The sequence below is a fragment of the Nycticebus coucang genome, chromosome 6 (genome assembly GCF_027406575.1).
Source record: "Nycticebus coucang isolate mNycCou1 chromosome 6, mNycCou1.pri, whole genome shotgun sequence".
Lineage (NCBI taxonomy): Eukaryota > Metazoa > Chordata > Mammalia > Primates > Lorisidae > Nycticebus > Nycticebus coucang.
Window position 1 is genome coordinate 101,778,228 of NC_069785.1, and position 20,239 is coordinate 101,798,466.

The following is a 20,239-nucleotide window of genomic DNA, read 5'->3' on the forward strand; positions in this document are numbered from 1 at the left end:
CAAATGGTTTATGAAGTGAGTGTATGACGCCCCATAATCATATCATTGTATACACTTATGATTTAATAAAAAAATTAAAAAATAAAAAAAAAAAAAAGAGTTCTTCTGATAATGCGGAGCTTCCTGTAAAGAGGAGCTTGTCTCTTGCACTGGTGGTCACTTCTTCTAGTGCCAGCAGTTCTCATTGCCCAGCAACAGACCCCTGACGAAGCCAGTCTCAAGAAGTACTCTGGAATATTTTTATGTTTTACTGCATAGCTCTGTTACCTACACAGGGATAGGTCTGACTACAAGGGCCTACTCCTGGAACTGAACTCAACCATGTAGAGGGGCAGATACACAGGAAGGCAGAGCTAGTGGCTAGTCCTGATGGAAAGTCCTGTCTAGGAGGCAGGTACCTCCTAGAGGGTAGCAATGGACAATGGTGATTTAAGCCGTCACCTTCCAGGCCAGCCCAGTGAAGAAAAGATGTGGAAGAGATTCTAGGACAGTTGGCATCAGGAACTCTAGACTGTGTGGCTGTTTGAAAGGTGAGTGGGTGGTGCCCATGCAGAAGGCTATCTGTGTGGTTTCCAGTACTTAAGGAGAGAAGAGAGGAAGAGGGCACAGCACTGTAAGGGATCAACTTACAGCTTAGGTGTCAAGTCTAAGGTTGATTCCTAAAGCAAGAATCATAATGTCAGAGGTGAGGGGCAGCGCAGGAGGGAGGCACTAAGCCCTGGGACCAGGCACAGTGTTACCTAACTTCCGGAGATAGAGTGAAAGGTTGTGGGTAGAGGATTAGCCTGACTGTCTTGATGTTTAGTCCTTAACTACAGGGCTAAATGTTCAAATTCTTCTAACCTTAAGGCAGGGATTAGCCTTGCTTTTGTGTTGGGGTTGATCTGTATTTTTAAATCATTCAATGTTTCTCATGTTAGGATATGTCATGCAATGATGTGAATATTTTATTTGGTAGTTTTGTGTTTTCTTTTTTATTTAGTTATTTAATCATGACTGTTTACATTTATAGGGTACAATGTGATGATTTGATATACAATGTAGAATGCTTAAATCAAAGTGATTAACATAACTATCACCTCACTTATTTTGTGTGGTAAGACAATTATAATTTACTCTTAGTTGTTTTGAAATATACCCTTGACCCTAACCCTGATACTAGAAGAGAGTGCAGGGAAAATGCTTAAAGATACTGACCTAGGAAAATATTTTATGAGGAGGAACCCCTGGCAATTGAAGCAACACCAAAAATATGTTACTGAGGTTTGATCAAGCTAAAAAGTTTCTGCACAGCTAAAGGCACTACAAGTAAAGCAAACAGACAGCCTTCAGAATGGGAGGAGATTTTTACAGGTTATGATTCCGACAGAGGTCTGGTAACTACACTCCACAAAGAACTAAAATTAATAAGAAAAAAACATTTCTTTGTGGGCAAGAGACTTGAACAAAACCTTCTCTGAAGATGATAGATGAAGGGCCAACAAACACATGAAAAAATGCTCATCTTTACTTACCAGAGAAATGCAAATGAAAACCACTGTGAGATATCATTTAACTCTATCATTAGCCCACATCACAAAATTCCAAAACTGCAGATGTTGGCATGGATGTGGAGAGAAGGGAACACTTCTATATTGCCGGTGGGACTGCATGCTAATATGGCGTTTTTGGAAAGAAGTATGGAGAAATTCCAGGAACTAAAAGTTGACCTACCGTTTGATCCTGCAAGTCTATTACTAGGTATCTACCCAGATGAACCAAAATCATTTTACAACAAAGAATGCCCATTTTTATTCAATGTAGTACTTCCCTTTTGTAAAGTCCTTTTTAATATTAAAGCTATAGGGCAGCACCTGTGGCTCAAGGAGTGGGGCGCCGGTCCCATATGCGGGTGGCGGGTTCAAACCCAGCCCCAGCCAAAATAAATAAATAAATAAATAAATAAACTTAAAAAAAAAAAAAAAAAGCTATGAATACCTTCTCTGTGGCCTGACAGGCATGAGGGTAACTCTTTAGGAAAAAACAGCTTAATCCTCCTCCCACCCCCAACCGTCAGACTAACTCCCACCAAATACACATACACACCCATACACTGCCTTTTCTGTGAGGGTACTTCTTGGATCTAATACAGTGACTGATAATTTCAATTTTATGTTTTAGCTCTGCTGAATTGCCAGTACTCAGCTTGACCTTGAATCCCTCCTCTTGAACCCCAGCTCTCCATGAAGATTTATTTTTGAATTTAGGAAAAAACTTCAATTTCTTATAGTTGTGATGAGCTTATTGTGGTTTCCCTGCAGAGATGTTCTGAGCCCTGTTATCTGTTACTCTTTCTCTTCCTTCTCCCTGTTTGCCTCTTCCAAAAGGAATATGGGTATCTGAGAAAGGTTCCACGCTACTGTGCATTGTTTCATTTGGGGACATGGACTATTGCATGTCAATTCATAAGCTCATTGTAGCTGGGGACACAGCATTATTGGAGATAGCCTGATAGGCCCTCTTCTGTTGCTACAGGCAAGGAGAGAAATTGGAGAAAACTTCTGCCTGGAAGGGAGCTGGACCAGTCATCATCTACCCAGCCATATCAGTACTTGCTGTTTCTTTGTTTGAATGAACTGATAAATGCTTGATGTTGCCAGATGGTAACATATTTTTGATATCCTGTAGGCCTCTCACTCAGGAAGAAATTGCTCAGAGACGTGAGCGTGCGAGACAAAGGCATGCAGAGAAGTTTGCAGCAGCACAGGGGCAGGTGCATGTGGAGCCCACCTATGACAGGAGTGCCCTTGAGACAAGTCCAGAAGGAGAACAGCCAAGAGGTACAGCATTCCAATAGGCTCTGGTGCAAAGGGTGTGACTTTTTTCTTGACTTGGGAAACTCATTTTTTAGCTCTTGACCTTTAGCTTTTATCAATGTTCTTTTCATTCTCATTGTTTTCTTTTTCTGAAACTGTACCAAACTTACCATATTCACTGTTCCCTCTGCATTTCTAGGCAGTCCTCGAGTAGAGTGAGCCTTCTCAGCAGTCATTGTCTTTTTGTTTCTGGCAGGTGTTGGGCAGCAGGTGGAAAGCATGACCCCTAACCCTGAGCCACAGGAAGGAAACAGCCAGGAGTCTTTCATTGCATTTGCTCGTGTGTTCAGTGGTGTAGCTCAAAGAGGAAAGAAAATTTTTGTCTTGGGGCCCAAATACAGTCCTGTTGAATTTTTAAAACAGGTAAGAATCAGAAGCAAAATATTAGTATATTATTTCAAGGGTCTGATATCTTTTCAAATTCATTTAGATTGGTAGTTATCTTATTGGTAGATTTATTTTTTAGGGAGGCACACTTGAGTAAATACGGATCTTTCCCCTTGTGTTGCTTTGATAACATTCCATATACTTGTTTCACTTAATAGTATTTAGTAAAGCAAACCAGTATGTGGACCTTGATTATAGGGCTTTTCTGTTTTGGGCAAGAATCATCTTGTGGTTAGAGGAAAGAACTAATAAGAGCAGGTGTCACAATGGAGCCAGAGAGCAATGGCAGATCCTCTAGAAATATGAAGATCCAAAAACTATGTGACTCAGGCCAAAGATACGGGGAGTGAGCAGGTGATGGGTAGCGTTCGCATGGTAGGGAGATCCCCGAAATCTGATCAGGTGGGTCTGTAAGCAGGTGAACAGCCAGCATCTGAGCATGCCTGAGCCAAAGTGCAAGAAAGAGATCACTACAGCTATCTCAGAACATGTTTGGAAGTAAAACAAGACGTATACATTATAATTAAATAATAAAGGTTATAGAATGACAAAGATACCAGAGGTTCAAGAAGCCAGTCAGGATCAGCAAGGAGAAATAAGTTAGGAACTTGCTGGTCAGCAGTGTGAAGCGTCACATGGACAGAAGCACCTGTCCCTTTCTGTGCGGTAAGTGGCCTGTCTGTAGGGGACAGGGGAAGCTACAGTACTTGTCTGTAAGTGAAGGTAAAGGAGGAGGTGGCAGCTGCAGAAAATCTCTGCCATCAGTTTTTCCTTGCCATGGATGCTTATTCCATCACTTTTAGCAATTTAATCCTTGGAGACTGCAATGCTGAGTGACGGTTAAGCAGTCCTTGCTGGGCTAGGGCAAGTTCTATTAATTATATTCTGTAATTTAGCAAGAAGGAACACAGCACTTTGTGTTGTATAGCACTTTGTATAGGTTTATATTTTATGAGAATCCGAAGGTGCTACAGTGACATGTATAAAAACCTATTTATGTTTATCTTGTAATAAATTTAGCAACTTAAAACAACACACATTATATCATCTCCATTTCCATGGATTATGAATCCAGTCATGGCTTAGCCAGGTCTTCTCTTTATGGTCTCACAAATCTGCAACCAAAGTGTCAGCCAGGCTACATTTTCATCTGGAGGATTGAAATCTTACCACTGTGGGTGTTGGCAGAATTCATTTCTTTGCACCTGTAGGACTGAGGGACCCAGGTTCTTACTGGCTCCTTCTGGCTGCTCTCATTTCCTAGCACCCACTCCTGTTTTCCGTGGACTTGCCCACTTAGAGGCTGGACTTCATCAGAATGAGTCTAGTGGCAAGAAAGGCTTGTTTGGTGTTACGTAATCACAGAATAGCATCCCATCTTTTTTGCCATATTCTCTTGGTTAGAAGCAGATCACAGGTACTACTCGCTTGGGGAAAGGAGATTACATCGAGGTACGAACACCAGGAAGCAGGAATTATAGGAGTAGCACCTTTGGTCTGCTTGCCACATCCTTCTCATGCTTTTCTGTCTATAGTTTTATGAACTATGCATGCATTTGTAAAGAATTAGTTCGAGACCAGCCTGAGCAAGAGCAAGACCCTGTCTCTAAAAACTAGGCAGGCATTGTGGAGGGCACATGTAGTCCTAGCTACTCGAGAGACTGAGGCAAGAGGATCACTTGAGCCCAAGAGTTTGAGGTTGCTGTGAGCTGTGACGCTACGGTACTCTACTGAGGGTGACAAAGTAGACTCTGTCTCCAAAAAAAAAAAAAAAAATTATTGTCACATTTGAATGTTTTTAAGGTTTGTACAAGTGGAATTTTACTGTAGTTTTTACAATTAGCTTTTTTCTTTTCTTTTTAGTTCATTTATGGTCCACTTCTGCATAGGATTCCATTATATAAATATACATGTTACTTGTACCTTTTTATGTCATTGTATCTATGGGCTACTTTCATTTTTTGTTAATCTAAACCATGCCATCTTGAATAATTTTGTACATATCTTCTTGTGCACAATTGCAAGACGTTTTAGGGAATACACCTGTAGTGAAGTGGCCAAGGTAACTGTCACCTTAACAGAGTAATTCCAGTTTATACTCCAGACTAGCTTTGATTTATGCTCCCAACAGAGGTATTTAACAGTTCCAGTTATTCCACATCCTCCCCCAAATTTGGTATCATTGGGCCTTTAATATTTACCAATATGATAGTTTAATGAGGTATTTTATAGTATTTTTAATTTACATTTTTTTAAATGTGTTTATAGATCAGTCGTATTTTCTGTGAAGATATCTCTTTTAATTTTATTTTTCTATTATGTTACTTTTTAAAAATACCTGTTTTTAGATGTCCTTTGTATGTATATTCTGGATACTAATTCCTTGTGAGTTTTTTTTTTTTTTCCTTTTTTTTTTTTTTATTAAATCATAACTGTATACATTGATATGATCATGGGGTATCATACACTCGCTTCATAGACCATTTGACACATTTTTATCACAGTGGTTAACATAGCCTTTCTGGCGTTATCTCAGTTACTGTGCCAAAACATTTACATTCTACACTTGTGAGTTTTAAATTTTGCAAATTAACTTTCCAGTTTGGGATTTGTCTTCACATTCGATTTGGTACCTTTAATGGACAAAAGTTCTTAATTTTAATGTGGTTGAATTAATCAATATTTTATGGGGTTAGTTTAAGAAAGAACTGTATTAGAGTCATAAAACTTTCTTCTATATTTTCTTCCTTCTAAAGTTTAATGTTTTGCTTATGATGTTAAAGTATTTAATTTGTATATGGTCTGAAGAAGGGTTTGTTTTCCCCATACAAATAACCAGTTTTTTAGAGTGGGTGTTGGTCAGTGGCAGAGCATTTGACTCCATATAACCAGCTTTTCCAACATCATCAAGTAGGCCATATTTCCCCATTAATCTGCTTTTTCCTTTCTATCATAAATCAAATTTTAGTACATGGATCTATTTCTGAACTATTAAGTTTCATTTTTCAATTTGTCCATCACTGTCTTTATTCAATACTGTCTTCATCATTTCTGAATGTTTTGACAACTCTCTATTTGTCGAATATTTGTTGTTATTGTCATTGTTTTGGTTAATGTCTTGTTTATTCCTAACATTCTGCTCTTCCGTGTAAAGTTTGCAGTCAGCTGTAAGTTTCCATGAAAACCCCTGTTGAGAAGGGGTTACATAATCACAGAGTAGCTCCCATCATTTTTGCCATATTCCATTGGTTAGAAGTGAGTCACAGGGACTACTCACACTTGGGGAAAGGAGATTACACAGACACATATATCTATTTGTGTCTATTTGGCACAAATCAACGTTTTGCCATATAGCATCTTTCTATCTGTGAATATATTAAGTTTATCTATTCATTTGCTTGAGTCACTTTCAAAGTTTTTTTACTAAAGTTTTATAGTTTTCTTTATGAAGGGTTTTCATTCACTTTTGTTGGATTTATTAGATGTAACAAAAGTTAGATTTACTAGATATATGTTGTTGGTATTCTAAAAGTCACTTTTAAAAATACTTTAAAATACTTTTTGTTTTAAGTATTGCTGTCTGTTGCTAATCTATAGAAATATAATTAACTTTTGTATATTGATGTTGTTATCTTTGCCCCCTTTCTAAATTGTGTTTTTTTGTAAGGTTGTTTTAAGTGGATGATTATATTTTCTGGATAATTATATTTCTTAATATCCAGTCCTTACATTTTTTATTTCTTTCCACCCCCTTTTCAGGGCTGCCTGTAGAGTTGTCAGTATGTCAGACATATGCGTTTAGATGTAGCATGTGCCTGAAAGACCATTGTTGTCACGTAGCTTCCCGAGTATACCCCAACACAGGTGCCGCTCCTTCCTCTGAGCCTTTGTTAATTTACTTGCCTATCCTGCATTTTTGTCAGTCATTCTGTGCTTGTGATGTTTGTTATCTTTGCATATATTGTGTCTTAGACATTTTTTCTCTTCATAGCACTAGCATGGTGCCATAGGCCTATGGACACTAAAGTGGTTTTTTTCTTTTATCAAAGTGTTTTTTGTTTTTTTTTATAGAAATGCTTTCTGGACACCTGCATTTATGTGGAAGATACATTTCTTTTGAGCTGATTTCATGCAGCTCAGAATGAATCATTTAAGATAACTCTGTAAGAATAAATAAGATGAAGGGGAGCTCATAAACCTGTTAGACTGGCAGCAGGTTTCTGCTGTGTGTGTGCTCCACCCTCTCACCAACACGTCACAACATGCCCTCTCAGATGAATATCACAGCATTATCATAGCCAGGGTCTCATCTTTCTGTGGCATTTTTATTATCTTTAACCAGTTTTCCAAAGCTATTTTCATGTGTTACTTGGTATTAGCACCAACCTTTGTTGAATACTTGAAGAATATTATGTTAAGAGTAAAATAATTTTAAATGATAATAGTAATAATGAGTGTTCACTAATAGCACAGTAGTCCCTAAACTGGTATATGACACAAATCATATCTGTAACTAGCATGGCACAGTGGGAATCAGCCAAAAAATATAATTTGTTTTGCTGTAAACTCTGTGACTAAGTGGAATATAGATAATTTTGATATTGAGAGATTTAAGTATTTCAAATTTTATTTATAATGTGAGACTTATTTTTTATCAAACCATTTAAAATGTGCATGTTCCAGGTTTACATGGAGTGAGACTATGCCATATCTTACTGATGAATAAAAATAACTTTGATACCGATTAATGTAGATACCAGTGCATATTTTCTTTTTTTTCTTGGTTTTTGGCCGGGGCTAGGTTTGAACCCACTACCTCCGGCATATGGGACCCAGCACCCTACTCCTTGAGCCACAGGCGCCGCCCACCAATGAATATTTTCAAGTGCCTCCTAACTAGTTTTCATTATTTTCTCTGCCCAGGTGCCATTAGGCTTCTCAGCTCCACCAGATGACCTACCCCCATTTCCCCACATGGCATACTGTACTCTGGAAAACTTGTATCTTCTGATGGGAAGGGAACTGGAAGAACTAGAGGAAGTGCCTCCAGGAAACGTGCTGGGTATGGTGATGTTGTGTGTTATAGCTGAGAAATTACCTAACACATCCCTAAAAAATAGTGAAATTTTTTTCAGTTTATTTATTTTTTTATTATTAAATCATAGCTGTATAAATTAATGCAATCATGGGGCACCATACACTGGTTTTATAGACCATTTGACATATTTTCATCACACTGGTTAACATAGCCTTCCTGGCATTTTCTTAGTTATTGTGTTAAAACATTTATATTCTACATTTAGTAAGTTTCACATTATATTCTACATTTAGTAAGTTTCACATGTACCCTCGTAAGATGCACCATAGCTGTGATCCAACCAATCACCCTCCCTCCACCTATCCTCCCCCCTCTCTCCCGTCCCTCTCCCTCTTCCCCATATTCTTAGGTTATAACTGGGTTATAGGTTTCATATGAAAGCCATAAATTAGTTTCATAGTAGGGCTGAGTACATTGGATACTTTTTCTTCCATTCTTGGGATACTTTACTAAGAAGAATATGTTCCAGCTCCATCCATGTAAACATGAAAGAGGTAAAGTCTCCATCTTTCTTTAAGGCTGCATAAATTCCATGGTGTACATATACCACAATTTATTAATCCTTTCGTGGATCGATGGGCACTTGGGCTTTTTCCATGACTTAGCAATTATGAATTGGGCTGCCATAAACATTCTGGTACAAATATCTTTGTTATTATGTGATTTTTGGTCTTCCAGGTATATACCTAGTAGAGGAATTATAGGATTGAATGGCAGGTCTATTTTTAGATCTCTAAGTGTTCTCCAAACATTTTTCCAAAATGAATGTATTAATTTGCATTGCCACCAGCAGTGTAGAAGTGTTCCCTTTTCTCCACACCCATGCCAACATCTCTGGTCTGGGGATTTTGTGATATGGGCTAATCTTACTGGAGTTAGATGATATCTCAAAGTAGTTTTGATTTGCATTTCTCTGATGATTAAAGATGATGAGCATTTTTTCTTGTGTCTGTAGGCCGCGTGCCTGTCTTCTTCAGAGAAGTTTCTCTTCACATCCCTTGCCCACCCTGCGATGGGATCCCTTGTTCTATTCTTGCTAATGCGTTTGAGTTCTCTGTGGATTCTGGTTATTAAACCTTTGTCGGAGACATAACCTGCCAATATCTTCTCCCATTCTGAGGGCTGTTTGCTTGCTTTACTTACTGTGTTCTTGGCTGTGCAGAAGCTTTTTTGTTTGATCAGGTCCCAGTAGTGTATTTTTGAAGCTGCTTCAATTGCTCGGGGGCTCCTCCTCATAAAATACTCACCCAGACAGATTTTATCAAGGGTTTTCACTGCACTCTTTTCTAGTATTTTTATAGTTTCATGTCTTAAGTTTAAATCTTTAATCCAGTAAGAGTCTATTAGTTAATGGTGAAAGGTGTGGGTCCAGTTTCAGTCTTCTGCAGGTTGCCAGCCAGTTCACCCAGCACCATTTGTTAAATAGGGAATCTTTTCCCCACTGAATGTTTTTAATTGGCTTGTCAAAGATCAAATAACAGTAAGTAGCTGGGTTCATCTCTTGTTCTCTATTCTGTTCCATACGTCATCTACCTCTCTGTTTTTGTGCCAGTACCATGCTGTTTTGATCACTATCAATTTATAGTATAGTTGAGGTCCAGTAGTGTGATTCCTCCTGCTTTGTTTTTGTTTCTGAGTAATGTCTTGGCTATTTGAGGTCTATTCTGATTCCATATAAAACAGAGTATTGTTTTTTGAGAATCTTTAAAGTATGACAGTGGAGCTTTAATAGGGATTGCGTTAAAATTGTATATTGCTTTGGGTAGCATGGACATTTTAACAATGTTGATTCTTCCCAGCCATGAGCATGGCATGTTTTTCCATTTGTTAACATTTTCAGCTATTTCTTTTCTTAGAGTTTCATAGTTCTCTTTATAGAGATCTTTCACATCCTTTGTTAGATAAACTCCTAAATATTTCATCTTCTTTGGCACTGCTGTGAACAGAATAGAGTCCTTGACTGTTTTTTCAGCTTGACTATTGTTGGTATATATAAAGGCTATGGATTTATGAATGTTGATTTTGTAACCTGAGACACTGCTGTATTCCTTGATCACTTCTGAGAGTTTTTTAGAAGAATCCCTGGTGTTTTCCAGATATACAATCATATCATCTGCGAAGAGTGAAAGTTTGATCTCTTCTGACCCTATGTGGATACCCTTGATCACCTTTTCTTCCCTAATTGCAATGGCTAAAACTTCCATTACAATGTTAAAAAGCAGTAGAGACAATGGGCAGCCTTGTCTGGTTCCTGATCTGAGTGGAAATGATTTCAATTTAACTCCATTCCATAGGATATTGGCTGTGGGTTTGCTGTAGATAGCCTCTATCAGTTTAAGAAATGTCCCTTCTATACCAGTTTTCTTAGGTGTTCTGATCATGAAGGGATGCTGGATATTATCAAAAGCTTTTTCTGCATCAATTGAGATAATCGTATGGTCTTTGTTTTTTAATTTGTTTATGTGTAGAATTGTATTTCTAGATTTACATATATTGAACCAGCCTTTGAGACCCCGGGATAAAATGGACTTGCTCATGATGTATAATTTGTTTGATGTGTTGCTGGATTCTGATCTTGTTGAATATTTTTATGTATATTCATTAGTGATATTGGTGTTTAATTTTTTTTTTCTTGTTGGGTCTTTTCCTGGTTTGGGGATCAGGGTGATGTTTGCTTCATAGAACGTGTTGGGTAGTGTTCCCTCTTTTTCTAAATTTTGGAACAGGTTGAGTAATACAGGTACTAGTTCCTCTTTAAAGGTTTGGTAGGATTCTGACATGAGCCATCTGGTCCCAGGCTTTTCTTTTTAGGGAGATTTTGGTATGGTTGATGCTATTTCAGAACTTTTTTTTTTTTTTTTTTTTTTTTTGCTATTTCAGAACTTGATACAGGCCTGTTGAAAATTTCCACTTGATTCTGGCTAAGTCTTGGAAGGTAATGTGCTTCCAAGTATTAGTCAATTTCCTTCAGATTTTCATATTTCTGAGAATAAAGTTTCTTATAATATTCTTTAAGGATTTTTTTGAATTTCTGAGGATTCTGTTGTTATTTCGTCTTTGTCATTTCTGATTGATTAAATTAAAGATTTTACTCCTTTTTTCCTGCTTAGTTTAGCCAAAGGTTTATCTATTTTATTGACCTTTTCAAAAAACCAACTTTTTGATTTATTGATCTGTTGTATAATCCTTTTTTGTTTTCAATTTCATTATCTAATTTTGGTTATTTCTTTTCTTCTACTGGGTTTGGGGTTGAAATGTTCTTTCTTTTCCAGTTGCTTGACATGTCCCATTAGGTTGTTAAGTCCTCTCTTTCCGTTCTCTTGAGGAAGGCTTGCAGTGCTATAAATTTCCCTCTTAGGACTACCTTTGTGGTATCCCAGAGGTTCTGACACTTCGTGTCTTCATTGTCATTTTGTTCCAAAAATTTGGCAATTTCCTTCTTAATCTCATCTATGACCCACTTATCGTTCAGCATAAGGTTATTTAACTTCCATGTTTTTTTATGAGTATGCAGATTCCTGTTGTTACTGAGTTCAACTTTTATTCCGTGGTGGTCCGAGAAGATGCAAGGAATAATTTTTATTCCTTTAAATTTATTGAGGTTGGACTTGTGACCTAAAATGTGATTTTGGAGTGTGTTCTGTGGGCTGATGAGAAGTATGTGTATTCAATTTCGTTGGGATGAAATGTTCTGTAGATGTCTGTTAAATCCAAATGTTGGATGGTTAGGTTTAAATCTAAAATTTCTTTGCTCAGCTTCTTACTGGAGGATCAATCCAACACTGCCAAAGGAGTGTTAAAATCTCCGACTATTATGGAGCTGGAAGAAATCAAGCTGCTCATGTCTGTTAGAGTTTCTCTTATAAATTGAGTCACATTCTGGTTGGGTGCATAAATACTAATAATTGAAATCTCATCATATTGAATATTACCCTTAACAAATATGAAGTGACCATTCTTATCCTTCCTTACTTTTGTTGGTTTAAAGCCTATTATATCTGCAAATAGAATTGCAACCCCTGCTTTTTTCTGATTTCCATTTCCCTGAAATATGGACGACCATCCTTTCACCCTGAGTCTATATTTATCTTTTAAGGTAAGATGTGATTCTTGTATGCAGCAGATATCTGGCCTGAGTTTTTCTATCCAGTTAGCCAACCTGTGCCTCTTTAAAGGACAGTTTAAGTCATTCCCCTTAATGGAGAATATTGATAAGCCTGGTAATATTTTGGATATCGAGTTTTTTGAAAGTCCAGTGGACATTTTTAATCCTTTCCCAGTGTGGAAGTTGGAGTTTGATCAAAAGTTTCTGAGTGTTGCGCTGGCCATTATAGAGGATAGCTCTAAGGATATCCTGGAGAGCTGGTTTAGTTATGGCAAATTTCTTCAACATATGAATGTCATTAAAGTATTTAATTTCTCCTTCATAAATGAAACTCAGTTTAGCTGGGTATAGGATCCTTTTTTGAAAGTTATTTTGTTTTAGGAGATTAAAAGTCAATGACCACCCTCTTCTGGCTTGAAAGGTTTCAGCAGAGAGATCAGCAGTCATTCTAATATTCTTCCCCTTGTAGTAATATGGTTTTTTTTACGTCTTTCTGCTTTCAGGATTTTCTCCTTCATATTAACTTTAGTAAAGTTAATTTGATGTGCCTGGGGGATGTCTTATTCGGGTTGAGTCGTGCTGGGGTTCTGAAACTGTCTGCTATCTGAATTTCAGAATCTCTTGGAATGTCTGGAAAATTCTCTTTCATAATTTCATGGAGAAGATCCTCTGTGCCTTGTGAAGCCACTTCATCACTTTCTGGGATTCCAATGAGATTGATATTAGCCTTCTTCGAATTATCCCAGAGCTCTCTGAGAGAATGATCTGTTTTTGCTTCCCATTTCTCTTTCTCTTTGAGAGTTTGGGCACATTCAAAAGCTTTATCTTCAATGTCAGAAATCCTTTCTTCTGCTTGATCCACTCTTTTCCTGAGGCATTCTACTGTATTTTTCAAATCTTTGAGGGCTGCAAATTCTTGCTTCAATGTGTCAAAATCTTCGGTGATCTTATCTTTAAATTAGTTGAATTCTTGAGACAACTTTTTAATTTCTTCTCGAATTTCCAATTCTCACTTTTCCTCCATTCTATTAATCTTGTTTGCAATCCCAACTCTGAACTCAATTTCTGACATCTCAGCCATGTGTTTATGAATGGGGTCTTCAGTTATGGCTGCCATATCTTTCCTTTGGGGGGTTGATCTACTCTGGTTATTCATGTTACCAGAGTTTTTTTGCTGATTCCGCCCCATGATTATTTTACACCGTTTGACTAGATGAGTGGGTAATGAAAAGTTGCGTTCGAGGCTCCAGGAGTAGTGATTAACCAGCCCTTTGGCCCAAGGCTGGGAGTGGTGTTTGTACCTTTTACCCTGGAGCTTTGCTAGGTATCCGTACAGTGCTACAGCCTGAGAAACTGGGGACCTGCTTGGTGTGGTGGGACTATGTGGCTCTGTCTTGTTTTGAGCTGGTCTCTGTCCAGTGAATCAGTTACTGACCCTAGTGAATCAGTTACTCTGGGTTGAAGTCTCAGCTGTGGAGAAATACTAGCAATTAAGGCCCCCCACCCCCTACAGGCAACAATTAGAAAAGGAAAATCAAACCTTCCTACAACCACACACCCAGGGTACCACTTGGATATTCCTTGGGCGATTGGTCCAGTTCAACAGGTACAAATCAGTTGTCTCAGTCAGCACCTGTCTCAGGTGGGAGAGTTTAAAATGTCTCAGGGGTCTGCTGACAACTCAACTCAACTATGACTTGCTCCGGTGCTCCGTGAGTTCAGGAGGACTCATTCAGCAAATAGATTAGTCTGGGAACGTTGATGCCTCCTTCCCCACGTTGCACCTCTGTCACACCCAGTCACTGATAACCCCGCAGGCCTGTGACTCAGTTGCCTCCAATGAGCAGATATTCCAGAGGCTTGCACCTGCCTGAATCACAAGGATATCTATATCCGCTCACCCAGGCCACTGCTCTCTGCCTCTGTCCAGCAGGGGGAGGTGAAGCCTGACAACCTCAGGAGCTTGATGGAGGCTGGGACCGTTCACTCAGTTCCAACCCTGCCCCTGATTGATGTTACCGACAGAACAGAACAACTTTGCGGAATTTGTTTCTGTCCTGGCTAAATTCCCATGCAGAAGAGAAGCTGTTTTGAGTTCACAGAACCTGCGCCTTAGGCCCTGTGTTTTCTGCTGCCTGGTAGTTTGTATTCGTAGCACAGTTAGCTGTCAGTTCTAGCCTCCTGCCCTCCTTTGTCTAGATTGATGATCCCCTGAGGGCCAGGTGTGTCTTAGGCTCAGTAAAGTGGTCCTCTTGGTCAGCCCCGCCCTGGGAATCTGCCGGCTCTGTGAGTGTGTTTTCTAGTACCCGCATTCCACCCCAGCTGGTACCACCTCAGGCAAACTCTTTACTCACAGGGCCTGCGTTTCCATCCCAGATCTTTTCTTCCAATGGCTGCCACTGGAGAAGATGACCGGCCTCCTCTGGTTGCCCAGAGAGACAGGAGGTGTGACTCCGGAACATCCAGGGGTGATCTCTATTGTTGCCAAAAAACGGCTGCTGCTCTGTGCCTCACGGCACCGCTGCTCCGGTGTGGCTCTCTCTCAGCTGACCGTCCTCTTCTCACTCCCATGCCGCAGAATTAACACTGGCCAGCAGCAGTCCATGCCCTGACCGCACCTCTAGAGAAAATACCCAAGAGTCTGGACTCCTGGGGGACAGGCTTCCAGACTTCAGAGTGAGAGTGGAGGGGAGTGCTGGGAGCTCAGAATTGCAGGTAGAGAATATATAGTTTTATGCCTGGCAGCAGAGCGCCATGGCACCCTTGTAGTGGAATTAGGTCCAGTTTTTAGAGGGTCTCTCCCGTGGGATATAGTGGGAGGACTTTTGAACTCTGCTCGTTTGTTTATGGGGTACTCTGACCCATTCTCATAGGGGCGGGGACTCCCGTCTGCTTGGTGATGGATTTTGTACCTTTTGTTTGTATCCTTGGGGTCACAGCTCACCTCAGCAGGGTTGATGTGCGTTCTTCAGCCTTCTCTCTTGGCGCAGCTGTAATCTGCCAGGTTACTTGCTAAATTTCTGTCCTTTAATTCTTCTGGACGGGAGGCTCTGTGGAAAGCTGGTTTCAGTCAGCCATCTTGTCTTCACCCCCGTGAAATTCTTTTTTTTTTTTTTTTTCCAGGTGTCTGTAGGCTGTGGACCTACCTTCTTCAACTTCTTCTTTTTTTTTTTTTTATTGTTAAATCATAGCTGTGTACATTAGTGCAATCAAGGGGTACAATGTGCTGGTTTCATATACAATCTGAAATATTCTCATCAAACTGTTCAATGTAGCCTTCATGGCATTTTCTTAGTTGTTGTATGTAGACATTGGTATTCTGCATTTAGTAGGTTTACGCCTGTACCCTGATCTCTTCTTTAGTTTAGTTTTTTTTTTTTTCCTGGTAACTTTAACTTAGTACATTCAAGTAACCAACATATGAGTCAGTTATTGGCTATAAATTATGGTAGCTCTGTTTTAAAAATGAAGATTTCTAATCCCAGCACTTTGGAAGACTGAAGTGGTTGGATCACTTGAGCCTAGGAGTTTAAGAGAAGCCTGGGCAACATAGCAAGACTATGTCTCTAGAAAAATAAAAATAAATATAAACTAACTGGGTACAGTGTTTTATGCCTGTTGGCTACTCAGGAGGCTGATGTGGGAGGATCTCTTGAGCATAGGGTTTCAATGCTGCAGTAAACTGTGATCACAGTACTCCAGGTTAGGTGCCAGAGCAAGACCTGTCTTTTTTTTTTTTTGAGACAGAGTCTCACTTTGTTACCCTCAGTAGAGTGCTGTGGTATCACAGCTCACAGCAACCTCAAACTCCTGGGCTTATGCAATTCTCTTGCCTCAGCCTCTCAAGTGGTTGAGACTACAGGCTCTTACCAAAACACCTAGCTGTTTTTAGAGACGAGGTCTTGCTCTGGTTCAGGTTGGTCTCAAACCTTGTGAGCTCAAGCAGTCCACCTGCCTTGGCTTCCCAAAGCGCTAGGATTAGAGGTATGAGCCACCATGCCCAGTCCAAGATCCTGCTTCTTCAAATAAATAAATAAATATATACATACATACATAAACGGCTGGGCACAGTGACTTACACCTGTAATACTACTACTCTGGGAAGCTGAGGCAGGTGAATTCCTTGAGCTCAGGAGTTTGAAACCAGCCTGAAGCATGAGCAAGACCCCATCTGTACTAAAAATAGAAAAATTAGCCAGGTGTTGTGGTGGGTGCCCTGTCATCCTGTCCCAGCTACTTGAAAAGCTGAGGCATGAAGATTGCTTGAGCCCAGTAGTTTGATATCGCGACAAGCTAAAACACCACAGCCGTCTGGCCTGAGCGACAGAGTGAGACTCTTGTCTCACAAAAAAAAAAAAATCTGTGAATGTTCTATCCTAAGCTGTGATTATATTTATTTGAGAGCAATAGTAGGAACTTCTGTTCACACAGTCAGTCTAGATGACTAGTATTTCTGGTTCTACAGATTTGATTCTAAAATGTTGGAAACTATTCTGATGTGAAGATCTATTTTAAACTCACAGCTCTTTTTTTCTTCCAATGTCTTTTATCCTTTGAATATTGCTTACTAGTAGTAGTTAATTATCATTTTATATCTGTAAATCTCCTTCTTTCTCTCCTTAATGTTATTACCACTTGACTTCTGTCCCTTACATGCGGAGTTCCTTAGTACAACCCTAATGCCCCAATTTGAGAAATTTCTCTTGGATCATCATAGGAACCAGAGTATACTATAGAATGCTATATCCCATCATGCTGTTAGATTCTGAACCCTTGGGGCTGTCCTCAGCCTTAGATTTTCTTTTGTCAGGTGATTTCTTGGACTGAGAATTCTCCTTAACTTTTAGAGAAAAAGCCTAACCTGTTGGTTTGTCTAGATTTTGTGGACTTAATTTCAAAAAATTTGCCAAAGCATTTTGCTACTTTCCTGCAGGTATACATTATTTTCTTTATTTTAAAATTCTTAAAATAATTATTTTTGGCGTGCAATTAGTAGAATTCCCAGTGTCTGATCAGTGCTACCTGTTGGTTTCCATCCCTTTGGAAAATGCCACTGAGCCTTCACAATTGACATAACTTTGTAAGCTGCCCCAGCCAGCTTCATCAGGAAGGACACTGGAAGAAGAATGGAAAACACGAGCTTCTGTTCGTAAGCCTTCCTTGGGATGACTGCATTGCTCAGTCTCCATGTTTCTTAAATGGAACATGAGGTAGAAAATCTCCAGCATGATGAGCAAGTAAAGGAAAGGGTGTTCTGTTGAGTGAGCGGCTGTGCTGCCTCCTCTGATTAGGGCCCAGGGTTGGTGCCTTCTGCCCAGTAGAGGTGCTGTCTGGTACTGAGGTTAACTGATGCATAATAGTTTCTCTCTCTTCTGCCTCTCAAGGCAGCCTTAGCTCTGTCTGGCATCTGTTACAGGGAGACCTATTTCAAACTAAAACTTCATTTCTTCTTGGAGAACAGAGATATATCTCACTGTCTTTTATTGACCTTTTAAAAAAATGGGGTGGTGGTAAGACCTGGGGTGAATCGACATTTGTTTACCAGATTTACCTATACAAGACTAAGCCAGATGGCACCTATTTTGGTGCAAAATGAATTAAGAAGGAATAGCCAGGTTTATTTTCTAGAAGAATTAGGATTGTATTTAGCTGCAGGTAACCAAAAAACCAACTGCACCATGTTAAACTTCACTCAATCAAATGCCCAATGATAGGCAGTCCAGGCTAGTGTGATGGCTCGCCTGTGTCGTCAGAAAGCCTGGTGGTGCCTTCTGTCTACCCATTTTGCAGACCTCATAATGTTCCCGTGGAACCAAGATACCACCTGTATCATCACCACATTCCTCCCACAGGTCTTCTAATAGGATTCATAATTTTATTTGGGAAGAAGTGCCTTTTCTGGTGACTTTGGTATATGTCTTCATTTTTGTAGTTTTGTCATAAGCCCACCTCTAGCTACAAGGAAGGCCTTGGATTGAGTGTTTTACTCTTCCAGCCCCTACAGTTAAGAAAAGGGATATTGGGGTTGTGGATGGTTTTCAGATACCCAGTCCATAGTGTCGTCTGCTTTCCCCATGTATTCACTTGCTTCTGGCTGAGGCCCCACCAGTAAGGTTCATCTCTCTACATTAAAGAGGAAGATAGTCCACCAGAAAGATCATGAGTTTACATTGAAGGAGTTGGGTTTTATCTAGCTCCTTTGATTTGCCTCTTAAATTGAAATATGTAGTAATAGTTTTTTTTTCTATTAATCTAAATCTGACTGAGTCCCCTGCATGAGCAGAAAGCATGAGCATATAGCAATCCGGACCATAGTTTTGCTACTAGCTAGTTATGTGGCCTCAGGCCAGTGAAATAATCTTGCTGGGGTGTCCAAGTGATTTGGACAAGAGTGATGATTACTTATATTTCTTATGGTAGAAATAGAACAGCCATCTTTAATGTTTTTTGTAAGAAGACTATATATGGATTCCCAGGGATTCTTTTATTACATTTATCATAACTGTTATATTTATATATATCCTAAACTTTAAAGATAAAGCATTGTATAGAGTACATTTTATTGCTATAGCTATAAAATACAAACAAAATTGAAGTTTAAAAATGCTGTTACCCAGCGGGAATAGAGTGAGGTAAAATTCTAGTATTTATGTCTTAAAAATCTTGCTTGGGGGCGGTGCCTGTGGCTCAAAGGAGTAAGGCACTGGCCCCATATACTGGAGGTGGCAGGTTCAAAACTGGCCCCGGCAAAAAACTGCAAAAAAAAAAAAATCTTGCTTGGGTTATGTCAGCCTCCCAAACCAAGACCTTGTATACCTGAAATTATCTTCGAGATCCTTTCTATCTTTTAACTTTTCAGCCTATGTTTCTAAAGAAAAACCTTATTTTGGTAATTAGGACATTTCTCCTCTAGTGTTCATTGGAAATGTTTGGTATGGTTCCTTAATTGGATTGATAATCCATTTAATTGGACCCATCAAATATCTTGAACTAGTTACCAGTGTTTAGTTCTAGAATTACTGTGTCAGGCAGATTTCTCTTATTCATTGATTAAAACATGGAGTATATGATAGCAGTGGGAGTAGCAGCTTCACAACCAAGGTGTTTAGTGAAAGCATCTTTCCAAAGCTAAGAGTAAGCTTAAGGCAGGACGGAAGGGGAGGCCATTGGGTGTCCAATTGAGAAGTCAACAGATGGAGAGAAGCCTAGCTGGCAGCCCAGGGCAGTGAGTACTGAAAGTCCAACTATCAGGTTGCTAGGGTGAGCTGGCCAAAACCAGATTTGCCAGCACAGATTTTTTTTTTTAGTTTTTTTTTTTTTCTTTCCCTTTGTATTCTCATGTGGGTTTGAAATAGAAAAATAAGATGGCTACGATTTGGCTCAAATAATCTATATGTTCCAATTACCTATTGCTGCATAATAATCCACTCAAATCCTAGTGGCTTGAAATAAAGATAGCTTTTATTTTTCCATATATTTACAGTTTGGGCATGGTTGAAAGGACAGCTTGTCTCTGTTTCACATGGTATCTTGTTGAGGTGGCTCAAAGCCTGGGGAATAGAATCATGAAGGCTCTTTGATGCATGTCTCTAGAGGTTGGTGCTGGCTACTGGCTGGGACTTGGCTGGAAGTGGGACTGAGGCTTTTCCATATGGCTGTTTGGCTTTCTTACAACTTTTATGGGTGAGCATACAATAGGGAAAGCCAGGAGGAAGCTAGATCACCTTTTGTGACCCAGCCTTCAAAGTCTTCAGCTTCACTTTTGCCACATGCTTTTTATTAGAAGTGAGTCAC

General features: G+C 39.4%; 1 protein-coding gene across 4 annotated transcripts in view; it reads left to right on the forward strand.

Annotated features, from left to right (window-relative positions):
* Positions 1–20,239, forward strand: part of EFL1 (elongation factor like GTPase 1) — a 157,812-nt gene that overhangs the window by 47,140 nt on the left and 90,433 nt on the right. For all 4 annotated transcript variants that reach the window (XM_053593893.1, XM_053593892.1, XM_053593895.1 and 1 more), the window contains exons 13-15: positions 2,668–2,819; positions 3,052–3,218; positions 8,166–8,304. In XM_053593893.1, coding sequence (XP_053449868.1) covers positions 2,668–2,819; positions 3,052–3,218; positions 8,166–8,304 — 458 coding nt within the window. The remainder of the gene's footprint in view (positions 1–2,667; positions 2,820–3,051; positions 3,219–8,165; positions 8,305–20,239) is intronic.